The sequence below is a fragment of the Ahaetulla prasina genome, chromosome 1, assembly GCF_028640845.1.
Source record: "Ahaetulla prasina isolate Xishuangbanna chromosome 1, ASM2864084v1, whole genome shotgun sequence".
Taxonomy (NCBI): Eukaryota; Metazoa; Chordata; class Lepidosauria; order Squamata; family Colubridae; genus Ahaetulla; species Ahaetulla prasina.
In genome coordinates, this window is record NC_080539.1 from 142499236 (window position 1) to 142512563 (window position 13328).

The following is a 13328-nucleotide window of genomic DNA, read 5'->3' on the forward strand; positions in this document are numbered from 1 at the left end:
CCCAGCTCTAAACAAAGGAAATCCCGGAATGCCAGCGAAGGCGGTGCTCGCGTTCCTCCTCCCTTGCTCAAAAGCCCCAATAACCTTCACCAGCAAGGCAGACCCCACGGGAAGGAAGGGGCAGGCTGACTCACGAGCATCTGGCTGAAGAGCAGCTGCTCCAGGTCGCCCAGCACGGTGAAGCACGGAGGAGAAGAAAGAATGAAAGAAGGGAGGCGGCCCTCCTTTCTCTCTCTCTCTTCCAGCGCCACGGAACAGAAGGGGACTAGGCGCGCACACACGCCCAGCTTCTGAAGCACGGAGGAGAAGAAAGAATGAAAGAAGGAGGAACGGCCCTCCTTTCTCTCTCTCTCTCTCTTCCAGCGGAAAGCAGCTCTTTCGCTTGCGGGGAGAGGAGGGAGGGAGGAGGAGGTTGGCTTGCTTATTCAACCCTTCCCGGCTAGCCATCCAGCCCTTCCCAGGAGAAGGCGAGGAGTTTTGGGCGGCGACCTTTTTGCTAAGCGGCAGCTGCTGCCCCAACACCACCAGTTGGGCGGGGCAGGTGAGCTGCAGTAACTCCCGCCAGGCTATGCATTGGCGGGGAAGCCCTGGCGGTGCAGTCCTTCTCGGCTGAGGGAGGAGGTTTCCCCTCTTCTCTCCCGTTGCGCCTGAACATCTGCCTAGCAACAATGACGACACGGGAGAACCTTTTTCTACTGGTTGAGCTTGGCCAATCGCCGGCTTGCTCTGAGTTGCTGCATTGTTTGTTCACCGGGCGTCTCAATTTACCAGAAAGCGGAGCGAGTTTGAGGTCGCGGGCGGGATGGCGCTGCGCTCTGCGCCGCCGCGAGAGCCACCCAAAGGCCAGAAGAAAAGGTCATTCCATCGAGTAATGGGCGAAGGCTCCTTCCTCTCCCGCCTTACCCATGCTGTGCGAGCCCGGCTGGGCTGCAACCCCGCCGCCGCTCCTTCCTCAGCCTCCCGGGGCTCGCGCTCTAGCAGCCGCCAAGCTCAGGCCGGACTCGGCAGCTCCCCATCAGCACTCGCACGGCGCGATTCGGGCAGGAGGAGTCGGGCTCGCTCCGTGGCGGTGGTGGCGGCGGCGGCCTTCTGGCCTTTGGGGTGGCTCTCGCGGCGGCGAGCTCGCGCGGTCGGGGAAACCCTCCCTCCCTCAGCCGAGAAGGCTGGCGGCTCCCCTGCCCAGCCCTCTCACTGCACCACCAGGGCTTCCCCGCGCCAATGCACAGTCCGCCAAGTTTGCGCCGTCCGCCCACCAGACACGGGAATGGGGGCCGGCCTGGGGGCGACAAATCCCGCGAGACCTCGGCGGGCCCGCTCCCCGTCCCTCCCATGGGAGTCCGTTCGGTACCCCCTCCTGTGCGGGGTTCCCGAAGACGTAGACTCGAGTATAAGCCGAGGGGACGTTTTTCAGCACAAAAAACGTGCTGAAAAACTCGGCTTATACTCGAGTATATACGGTAGTTACTGAATAATTTACATTTATAAAAGCATTACTAAACTGCAGTAATAGTAATTCATTTAAACATTTTAAGGAATACATTTATTATTTTACACTAACAGGTTTATTTGATAACTGACTGGGAATGATGCCTGATAAATAAGTTTTTAGTTGCTTTAGTGAAGCTTCTTCTTTAAAAATACTTTGTATTATTAGTTAAGTGACCACATCTTTTACCTAAAACTTCAAAAAACTCAGTAACTTTTAGTAAAGACCTTATTTTTATAACCACAAAAAATTGGTTGTCACCATTTATTTCAAAAATCCTAAAATTACTCACTTTTATCCGGATAAATGAATTTTTATTGCATGATAGTTTCAATTTTACCTGGCACAAATGTAAAAACCTCTGCAGACCAGTGATAACTGTTCTAAAGATCTCAGGTCCAGATCACTGGAAACTACCCATCGAAAAATATACATTAACAGCTCCATAGGCAACACTATGGAAAAAAAATGTAAAAATTAGAATAATTCCAGTAGTCTGATTTGGATCCATCTAAAAAAAACCCAATGTGGGGGAGGCTCTTGGCATCCAAATTACTGGCTTGGGATGGGATGGAATGCTGCTATTAGTTCTACTCCCTCTTATAGCCCTTGGCACCAAAAGCAAGCAAGCAACAAAAAGTAACTGGAGAATCATTGAACTCTCCAGAGTAAATTTCAGGGGATATGAGAGGCTTTAGGGAAAGGTGCCTTCTGTTTCCAAGGATGAACAAAGGATTCCACGCTTAATGTGGTACTATATTATACTAAAAAAACATTAATGCATCTTCAAATCTAGTGTTTTTTAAAAATTACATTAGGCATGAAATTTTCATCCAAACAGCTATTTTTGCAGATTGCTGAATCTTTCATAAATTATTCATTTTACAAAAATAATTACTCTGCATATTAATATGTTTACATGTATTCTAATAACAGTGGATGTGAATATCTAAAAATGAACTTTTCTTTCAATTTCAGATAATAAAATATATTTTATTTTTTTAACTGTTAGATTTAGAATTCTAGAATAAGCACTTGCAGCAATTATCACAATTAACAGATTCTTTTTTTTATAAATTGGCATTCAGTTAGGAACCCAGTGGAATTTAGTACAATACATGAGTTATAATTTATAAGATAACTTTAAACAAAAAAATTTCTACAGATTCCTATATTTAGAATAAATTTCTTATGCTAAATGTATTTACTACCAGAAAAGCATTATGTTAAGCCTACAACACATATGAATTATAACAATGAAGAAGGAACTATTTTATTGCTAAAATCTATACAGTTCCTATTAAACATCTCAAACTGTTTTCTCCTGTTCAACATGGTTTCTGAACATCCCTTTCATGATCTTCTATACAAAAATATGCCCACTAATTTCCTACAGAAAATGTTCTTTTACCTGAGATATGGGTCTGACTCAGATCAAGCTCAGGCTGACATAGTTTGATGGATGATTCCTGAAGAGTGAGTTGTTGAAAGTAAGAGAGAAGGTCAGCCATTTTGCTATCATCTTCATTATCTTCAATGCTACAAAACAGGCATAATATGAGACTAGAAAATCATAATACAGTACAGGTAATCCCCATGATACAAGCATTCCCTTAGCAAACGTTCAAAGTTACGTGATAAGCACCCCCTAGCATTTAAGTTCCGAAAACTACGAATCTTGCAGCACCACAGCAGTTGTTCACCCTTACGAACAACCGCAGAGGCTCTGCAACATTTTTCGTGCACGTTGCAGGCTGAAATGGAGTTTCTGAGGGGCACATGCGCCCTTCCGATGCTCTGTTTGGGCTTGCATGGGCCTCCCCTGGCCTGTTACAGGCCAAAATGGAGCTTCAGAGGGGCGGATCCACCCCTCCGATGCTCCGTTTGGGCATCTGCGGGCCTGCCCCGGCCCATTGCAGGCTGAAATGAAGCTTTGGGGAGTGAATCCAGAAGTTCCATTTCGGCTTGCAATGGGCAGGGGGAGGCTGCAAAGGTCCAAACGGAGCATTGGAGGGGCAGATCCGCCCCCAGACGCTCAATTTCAGCCTGCAACAGGCCTGGAGGCCTGAACAGAGTGTCAGAGGAGCAGATCTCAGGTACACTTAACGAGCCTCGCATTCAATTAGTACAAGATTCACTCCAACAAATCCTCAGGTTATGAATGGAATGGGCAGGCTCCATTACATTTGTAACTCGAGGACTACCTGTACAACAGATGAACAGACTAACCCTGCTAATATTAAAGCCCATTAATGTCAATCATATTTACATTTACATTCTAACTAGTATTTGGCAAAGGAAATGTTCCCAAACGTGAACTCAAGAACTCACTGATGCATAAAATATTGCCTTAATAGCTTCCCATAATTCCAAATGAGACACAAGAACAAGTAAAAGAGAATGCTATAATGGTTTTCCCAACTGCCATTTTTTCCAGTTTTTAATCTTTCAAAGGATTTTCTTTTATTATTACAAAAGGACACATTTGGATTTTGAGTGTGAGAGAAAGAATACAGTCACAATTGAGCCCAAAATTTCTGTTACTAAGCAACATTGTTAAATGAATTTTGCTCAATTTTACAATCTTTCTTCACACACTTAAGTGAATCATTGCAATTAAGTTAATAGCACAGTTAAGTGAATCTGTTTCCCCATTGACTTTACTTGTCAGAAAGTCGCAAAAGGTGATCATATGATCCCAGGACACTGCAATTATTTAAATACATGCCAGTTGCCAGGCACCTGAATTTTGAACATGTAATCATAGGGATGCTGCAATGGTTGTGTGAGAAATGGTCATAAATCACTTTTGCAATTGTAATTTTGAATGGTCACTAAAAATGGTTGTAAATAGAGGGCTACCTGTTTTTTCTAACTATGATAGGAGTTGGCTCCTTCAGTTCATATTGGATTTCCCATATTGGAATAACTGTCTATGTATTACATTGTTTTTGCCTTGTTTGGGGATACTACCTTTTTTCTTCTTCTAGTTTCTTCACAAATAGTATAGGATAAAGTAAATTCTGTTAGAAAAAATGGTAATTTGAGACCTAGAACATCCTTAAAAATTCTGATGATTCAACAGATTTTTGGTTTAAAAAATCAATCAGACCAAAATATATATGTAACAGTAAGCCTTTGGAAACTACCTGAATTGTGCAGCAGGATAGTTTTTACCAAGTAAATTCAGAAGAATATCTTCTGTACTTGAGCTATTTGTGAATTTACATTCTAGTAATAGTCTAATCCACTAAAATGTGGATTAGGCTATTTACTATGGTCATGTCCATCTAACACCACCACTAACTATATATATATATGAAATCCAGTATATACCGAGTACAACTTTTTCAAATAATATATACATACATACATATATATATACATATATACTTACTAGCTTTTCCCAATACTGTCACCTTCTGGAGATCTGGTATAGGTAATTTTAAACTCAATATCTGGGACCAATTGCATAGCCAGACGGTAAAATTTAATAGCTAAAAATAAAAGCAATGCTTATTTAAATTAATTGTTCATACACTTTGGAATAACTATTAAAAATGAATTTTTAAAAATCAGTGCATTAACAGAGTTCTTATGCAACTTTTCTTTCTTTTGTTATTATACTATTACTTCAAAACATATTCTAAAAAAATGATGGTAGGAGAGTACAATCACTGTAATTAATTAAAGGCCATTTTAATAATATAACTATCTCCATACTTTTTACAGGTATTCATAAAATGTGGTGACCAGGCTGGGGCAAGTGGAGCAATGGACTGAATTAGCAACAAGGATCATTGAGTAGTTAATAGACAGGGCAAAGTAAGTACTCAGAGATTAAAGTGTAACAATAAAACTGGCACAGTTGCTTGGGCCAGTTAGCAGATTTGAAATGTTGAGAACATATTTTGGCCACTCTCTTCATTAGTATGACCAATCACAAAGCACCCATTCACTGTAAGATAAACAGGTAAGATTGTGACTTTATCATCCACCTAATACCCCAAGACGCTTGCTTGAATACATGAGAACCAGAAACATTCTTGGAATAAAGACTGTGAGGTCGCTTTGCAACATACTCCCCTCCCATTAAAAAAAAAATAGTTAAATCAGAAGGGACAGGACAGGAGATTTTGTGTACATTAACCATATTGCTATTTTAAAACATCCCAAAGTCCATTTATCACAATACTTACTTCAAAATTCCTGTTCCAGTAAAATGGTTGTTTATAATATCCTTCACAATTCAAAATGTTTTCAAATATATTTTAATCTTCATAACCACCCTGTGGGCAGGTTAATCAGAAATCTTTATTTTCCAAATGTCTACCTAATTCAACTCAACAGTGAGCATAATTTTGAATACGGTTCATCCATGTCAAAACTAGCCAAAGTATGTGATTCTCTGAACTATGGTGACCCATCTTTATTTTTATAATTAAATTATTTAGTCTGCATTTGAAAAAAACAAATATAACTCTCAATCCATTTTGTCCTCACGACGTATTATTCTGTGTGCAGCTTGATATGCAGCTAAACCCACCTATCCTTTAATAAACCAGACCATGTCCGTAGATCTAGATGTTTTATTAAAGGAACAGGATGGTGAAACTGAGTAAAATAGAAATACATACAGTTAAGGACCTAAATACAAAATAAGCAATGTTGAGTTGATGGTGAGCATAACAATTAACAAATACAGATAAATCTACAGTGCATTCAGAAAGTATTCAGATCCCCTTCACTTTTATTTATTTATTTATTTATTTATTTATTTATTATTTAAATTTGTATACCGCCCTTCTCCCGAAGGACTCAGGGCGGTTCACAGCCAGATAAAATAGACAATAATATTACAATATAAATACTATTAAAATACAATTAAAAAACTTATTCAATTGGCCGAAATTAAAATTTAGAATAAATGATAAAAAACCATTAAAAAACCCACAAATTTAAAAACTAATCCAGTCCTGCGCAGATAAATAAGTGTGTTTTAAGCTCGCGACGGAAGGTTCGGAGGTCCGGGAGTTGACGAAGTCCTGGGGGGAGTTCGTTCCAGAGGGCGGGAGCCCCCACAGAGAAGGCCCTTCCTCTGGGCGTCGCCAGGCGGCACTGTCTCGCTGACGGCACCCTGAGGAGTCCCTCTCTGTGAGGCGCCTGGTCGGTGAGAGGTATTCGGTAGCAGTAGGCGGTCCCGTAAATAGCCCGGCCCTATGCCATGGGCGCTTTGAAGGCGTTCACCAAAACCTTGAAGCACACCGGAAAGCAACAGGTAGCCAGTGCAGGCTGCGCGGGATAGGTGTCCCACGGGAGCCCCGAGGGGCCCCCTCTATCACCCGCGCAGCCGCATTCTGGACTAACTGAAGCCCCCGGATGCCCCTCAAGGGGAGCCCCATGTAGAGAGCATTGCAGTAATTCAGGCGAGACGTCACGAGGCGTGAGTGACTGTGCACAAGGCATCCCGGTCTAGAAAGGCGCAACTGGCGCACCAGGCGAACCTGGTGAAAGCTCTCCTGGAGACGGCCGTCAGGTGGTCTTCAAAGACAGCCGTTCATCCAGGAGAACGCCCAGATTGCGCACCCTCTCCATCGGGGCCAGTGACTCGCCCCAACAGTCAGCCGAGGACTCAGCTGACTGTACCGGGATGCCGGCATCCACAGCCACTCTGTCTTGGAGGATTGAGCTTGAGCCTGTTTCTCCCCATCCAGACCCGTCGGCCTCCAAACACCGGGACAGCACTTGATGGCTTCATTGGGGTGGCCCGGTGTGGAAAAGTACAGCTGGGTGTCATCAGCGTACAGCTGGTACCTCACACGAAGCCACTGATGATCTCACCCAGCGGCTTCATATAGATGTTGAACAGAAGGCGAGAGAATCGACCCTGTGGCACCCCACAAGTGAGGCGCCTCGGGCCGACCTCTGCCCCCGTCAACACCGTCTGCGACCGGTCGGAGAGATAGGAGGAGAACCACCGATAAGCGGTGCCTCTCACTCCCAATCCCTCCAACCGGCGCAGCAGGATACCATGGTCGATGGTATCAAAAGCCGCTGAGAGGTCTAATAGGACCAGGGCAGAGGAACAACCCCTATCCCTGGCCCTCAGAGATCATCCACCAACGCGACCAAAGCCGTCTCAGTGCTGTAACCGGGCGGAAACCGGACTGGAGCAGGTCTAGATAGACAGTTTCATCCAGGTGCAGGGAAACTGATATGCCACCATACTCTCTACAACCTTCGCCGAGCGGGTTGGAGACCGGACGATAATTACCTAAAACAGCCGGGTCCAGGAAGGCTTCTTGAGGAGGGCCTCACCACCGCCTCTTTCAAGGCGGCGGAAGACTCCCTCCAACAAGGAAGCGCTCGTAATCGCCTGGAGCCAGCCTCGTGTCACCTCCTGAGTGGCCAGCACCAGCCAGGAGGGGCACGGGTCCAGTAAACACGTGGTGGCATTCAATCTACCCAGCAACCTGTCCATGTCCTCGGAGCCACAGGGTCAAACTCATCCCAGACAATATCACCAAGACCGCCTCAGGCGCCCGTCTGAATCACGCAATTTTGGTCCAGACCGTCCCAGCTGAACGATTTTATCGTATAGATAACCGTTAAACTCCTCAGCACGTCCCTGCAACGGGTCATCCCGCTCCCCCTGGTGAAGGAGGGAGCGGGTCACCCGAAACAGGGCGGCTGGGCGGTTATCTGCCGACGCAATGAGGGAGGAGGCGTAGCAACGCCTCGCTTCCCTCAGTGCCACTAGGTAGGTCCTAGTATAGGATCTAACTAGTGTCCGATCAGCCTCCGAACGGCTGGACCTCCAGGAACTCTCTAGGCGTCTTCTCCGGCGTTTCATCCCCCTCAGCTCCTCGGAGAACCAAGGAGCCGGTTGGGATCTGCGCCGGGTCAGAGGCCGCAGAGGCACGACACGGTCTAAAGCCCCAGCCGCAGCCCGTTCCCAGGCTGCGGCTAGTTCCTCCACCGTGCCATGAGCCAGACCCTCAGGAAATGGCCCAAGCTCCGTCCGGAACCTCTCCGGGTCCATCAGGCGCCTGGGACGGTACCAACGTAATGGTTCCGTCTCTCTGCGGTGTTGGGTAGCGGTCAGAAAGTCTAGGTGAAGGAGAGAGTGATCTGACCATGACAAAGGTTCTGTGACTATATCTCTCAAGTCCAGATCCTTCAACCACTGACCAGAGATAAAATCAGGTCCAGTGTGCCTCCCCCGATGTGAGTGGGGCCATCCACTACTTGAGTCAGGTCCAAGGCTGTCATGGAAGCCATGAACTCCCGAGCCACTGTTGATGACGAGCCGGCAGATGGCAAGTTAAAGTCCCCCATGACTAAAAGTCTGGGGGTCTCCACTGCCACCCCAGCAAGCACCTCCAGGAGCTCGGGCAGGGCAGCTGTCACGCAGCAAGGAGCCAGGTACGCGACCAGCAAGCCCATCTGACACCTATGACCCCATCTCACAAAGAGGGATTCACACCCGGCAATCTGAGGTACAGTGGTCTCCCTCGGCTCTAGATTCTCTTTAATAACAACCGCCACCCCACCACCCCTACCCTGGGCCCTCGGCTGATGAAATGCACGGAAGCCCGGCGGGCACATTTCGACCAGGGGCACACCCCCTTCAGTGCCCAACCAGGTCTCCGTAACGCCTATAAGATCCGCGGCGCCCCCCTGAATAAGATCATGTATTAGGGGGGCCTTATTTGCCACGGACCGTGCGTTGCATAACATAAGCCGAAGGCCCAGGCTCTGAGGGTCTTGACCATCCGGGGAACGGGAAAAGTCAGAGGGATCGGGGCACACGATCGCCTGCAAACATCGAGCGCGTGCCCCCCTAAACCGATATGATCCCCCCCTTCCGCCATATCTGCCCCTCCCACTTACCGTGCAAATAGAACCACCCTCACAAAAAGGAACACACTCTCCCCCCTTAACCTCCAAACCCATTAAATAGTCACCGCGAGCGCGCGCAGGAACTGGTCTCCCTCCCGACGGGCTACCCCCAACCCTCCCCCCCCGCCAACCCAAACCCGTCGTCTTCCCTCCCCCCTTAAAATCCCTTTAAAACTCCCTTAAAAATCTATTAAAACAACTAATTAAAAAACCCCTAAGCCTCCTATTTTTCGCATGCCACCTCTCGGGACTCCAAAGCCCGTCCTCAAGGTGGGCCCTCGATAATCTGGAGGGCCAAACCCGCGAGAGAGGGGCATCTCGCAGGGCAAGTAGGTCAGCCACAGTAAATGTTCGCATCACTGAGAAGGTCCGGCAAAAGGCCCATCCTGGGCTGGTCAAGATGGTAACAGGTGACAAAGCAGATGGTAAAGTGACCATGACCAGTCTGTCCTGATGGGAAACAGTTAGAGGTAATCCATGTGCGGTAGATGACCAAACCGCTGACTCAGTCAATTCACCACCCCATACATAACATAACATAACATAACATAACATAACATAACATAACATAAACATAACATAACATCAGAGTTGGAAGGGACCTTGGAGGCCTTCTAGTCCAACCCCCTGCCCAGGCAGGAAACCCTACACCATCTCAGTCAGATGGTTATCCAACATTTTCTTAAAAATTTCCAGTGTTGGAGCATTCACAACCAATACAATACAATACAATACAATACAATACAATACAAACATACAATACAATACAATACAATACAAACAACCCGGGGTGGACTATGGAAGAAGGGGGGAGGAACGATGGTAAAGATATTATTTAAAGATGGTAAATAATGGAGGGGCATCCGCTGGGCCCGCGGGCCTTCCTCCGGCGCTATCAAATATCCACGCCATTAGGGCAAGGTCACAACCACCTTGGGCCTACCGGGCCATCCGCTGCCTCAAAGCACCGGGGCAGGCCGCCGCCGCCTACCGCCTCCTACCGCCTCCGCCCGGCCATCGCCGCCTGGAAAGCCCCATCGCCACCGCAAGCAGGCCACTGGAATCCCCACCATCCGGGAGGGGACACCCGTCGCCAAGACCCGCCAGCAGTCCCGGGGTTCCACCGGCGCCAACGCCCGACAAAGAGAACCAGGCCGCCGCCGCCGCCGCGAGTTCAAAGAGGCCGATGGAGCCCAGGCGGCCCTCCAGATCTTCATTGGGGCGCAGCCCCTCCGGGGCTCCTCCCATCGCCCCCGGAGACGCCCAAACTCTAAAACCCTTCTTCGGATTGCCTGAGTCTTCCAGGCAGGAGTCCAGGGGGCGATGTCAACGCCCCCCCACCGCCGCCGCCGCCAAAACGCCGAAAAGGCTGGCGGCGGCTCGCCAGGCCGCCAGGATTACCTGCAAGGCGCCGTGACTCCGGGGTTCTTCCCAACGCCCCTCGGAGTCACACAGCGCCCAGCCACCCTTTTTTAGGGTGGCTAGATCTTCCTCCATCAGGGAGGGGGCCTAAGATGTTATTCAGGCCCCCCCCAGACCCGGATAGAGCCCGAAAAGGCCCGTCGCCGCTCCCCCGATCAGCAGGGCGGCGCCATCTTAGACATGCGCAGAAGGTACTTTTGTCACTTTTGCCAATTTCTGCAGCCTGCTTCTACAGCTGTTGAAATTTGTTTTTTCCTCATTAATCTACATTTAATACCCAATAATGACAAAGTGAAAATAGAATTTTAGAAATGTCTGTAAATTTATTAAAAAGAAAAAACTGAAATATCACACTGGCATAAGTATTCAGAGCCTTTGCAACAACATGTGAAATTTAGCTCTGGTGCCTCTCATTTCTCTTCATCGTTGCTGACCTGTTTGACATCTTGATTGGACTCCACCAATGGTAAATCTAATTGATTGGACATGATTTGGAAAGGCACACACTTCTCTATAGAAGGACGTCACAGCTGACAATGCATACTGTAGCAGAAAGCCAAAGCCATGAGGTGAAAAAAACTGCCTACTGAGCTCAGAAACAGGATTATTGCAAAATACAGATCTGGGCAAGCCCACTTGGAGTTTGCAAAAAGGCACCTGAAAGACTCTCAGACTGTGAGGAACAAACTCTAAGCAAGCTTTCATGTGTTTTGTACTGAAGACAGGCTTCCATTTAGCCACTCTGCCAGATTGGTGGAGGGCTGCAGGGATAGTTGTCCTTCTGAAACTCTGTCCCATCTCCACACAGGATCTCTGGAGCGCAGTCAGACCGACCACTGGTTTCTTGGTCACCTTACTAAGGCCCTTCTCCCCCAATTGCTCAGTTTGACCGGACGACCAACTCTTGGAACAGTCCTGCCCCAAACTTCTTCCATTTGAGCATTATCAAGGCCACTGTGCTCTTAGGAGCCTTCCCCAGTTCTGTGCCCTGCAATAATCCTATCTCTGAGTTCTGTAGGCAGTTTCTTTTATCTCATGGCTTTTGTTCTGCTACAGTATGCATTGTCAGCTGTGAGGCCTTCTATAGAGAGGTGTGTGCCTTTCCAAATCATGTCCAATCAGTTTAATTTACCACAGGTTGACTCCATACAAGGTATAGAAACATGTCAGCAACAATGAAGAGAAATGGGAGGCACCAGAGCTAAGTTTCACATGCTGTTGCAAAGGGTCTGAATACTTATGCCAATGTGATATTTTTCTTTTTAATAAATTTACAGACAATTCTAAAATTATGTTTTCATTCTATCATCTACTGAATGTAGATTAATGAGAAAAAAATGAATTTCAAAAATTGTAGAATCAGGCTGTAACATAACAAAATTGACGAAAGTGAAGGGGGTCTGAATACTTTCTGAATGCACTGTAAATCTGACCAGCAATGCTGTGTGTATGGGATGCGGATTTTTGTCCTCAGAACATGTGCCATGGATTAGGTTGGATTCTTCCTGATGCTTCAATTTCCTCAGAATGCTAAAGGAAATGGAATCTGGCTTTCCAGGATGCACTTGTTTTTGGAATGAGTGATGATGGCAAGATGGATGCCTTAAAGGGCAGTTTAGTTTCCAAACAATAAAGGATCAGTGCCCTAGATGGGGCTCAGCACATGCCAGAGAACAACAGTATATACACAAGGGTGGAGTTCATTTGCCGAGCTTGTGAGTTAATTTCCAAACATTTCATTACCAGGCTAGGAAACATCTTCAGCAGAATTTAGGGAATGTCAGTGTTGGTGTTTTTCTGCTTATAATCAGTAGGTCTTATGATGGGAGGATTGCATCAGATGAGGTTCTAGTGATGGTTCTTGTGATGAGTCAGGCGTGAATCATGTTAGGGATGGGGCTTATGATGGGGAGATCACATTAGGTGAGGGTCATTGGGAGGTGAAGTGCTGGTTGGGGAGGTTGGGTGAAGGTCAGTGCTGTCCGCTGATTGGTTGTGCAGTCGATTTGAATTGTCAGAGGTTCATAAACTGGTTGTAGGTTGATGTGTCTATTGATGAAATTGCTTTCTGGAATGCCAGGCTTCAATAAACCCATATGCATGGCGGTTGGTAGCATGGTTGATGATTCTTGTATTGTTCTAATCGAATTGGTGCTGTTCGGTGTCAGTGTGAGTAGCTATTAGGGATTTGGGATCATAGCGATTGACTGCCAGTTCATGTTCATAGATTCTGGTTTTCAACTGATGTGATGTTTTTCCTATGTAGAATTGTATACAGAAGTATACAGATATTTGCCACTGTTGCAAACTTACATGGAAATGCAATGCTGAAACTTGCCCACCTCTAGGAGAATTTTGCCACCAGGTCGCATGATCGACCTGCAAACAGCTACACTTCCTTCATGAATGCCTCCACAAACAAACAACTCCCAAAAGTATATGTTATCAATCACCAATGCCCACAACCGCCATGAAAAATACCAACCGATCACTGACAAACAAAAAACCGCATGTCTCA

The 13328-nt window shown here is 46.7% G+C and overlaps 1 protein-coding gene across 4 annotated transcripts in view; it reads right to left on the reverse strand.

Moving 5' to 3' along the window:
* The window catches only part of FBXO9 (F-box protein 9), a 29938-nt gene that overhangs the window by 10039 nt on the left and 6571 nt on the right, over positions 1-13328 (reverse strand). For all 4 annotated transcript variants that reach the window (XR_009154424.1, XM_058177220.1, XM_058177202.1 and 1 more), the window contains 3 exons: positions 4884-4983; positions 2898-3025; positions 1827-1941 (listed from right to left, as the gene is read on the reverse strand). Coding sequence is in view for 3 of the 4 variants with exons in the window: in XM_058177220.1 (XP_058033203.1) it covers positions 1827-1941; positions 2898-3025; positions 4884-4983 (343 nt within the window). In the remaining variant the exon portion in view is untranslated. The remainder of the gene's footprint in view (positions 1-1826; positions 1942-2897; positions 3026-4883; positions 4984-13328) is intronic.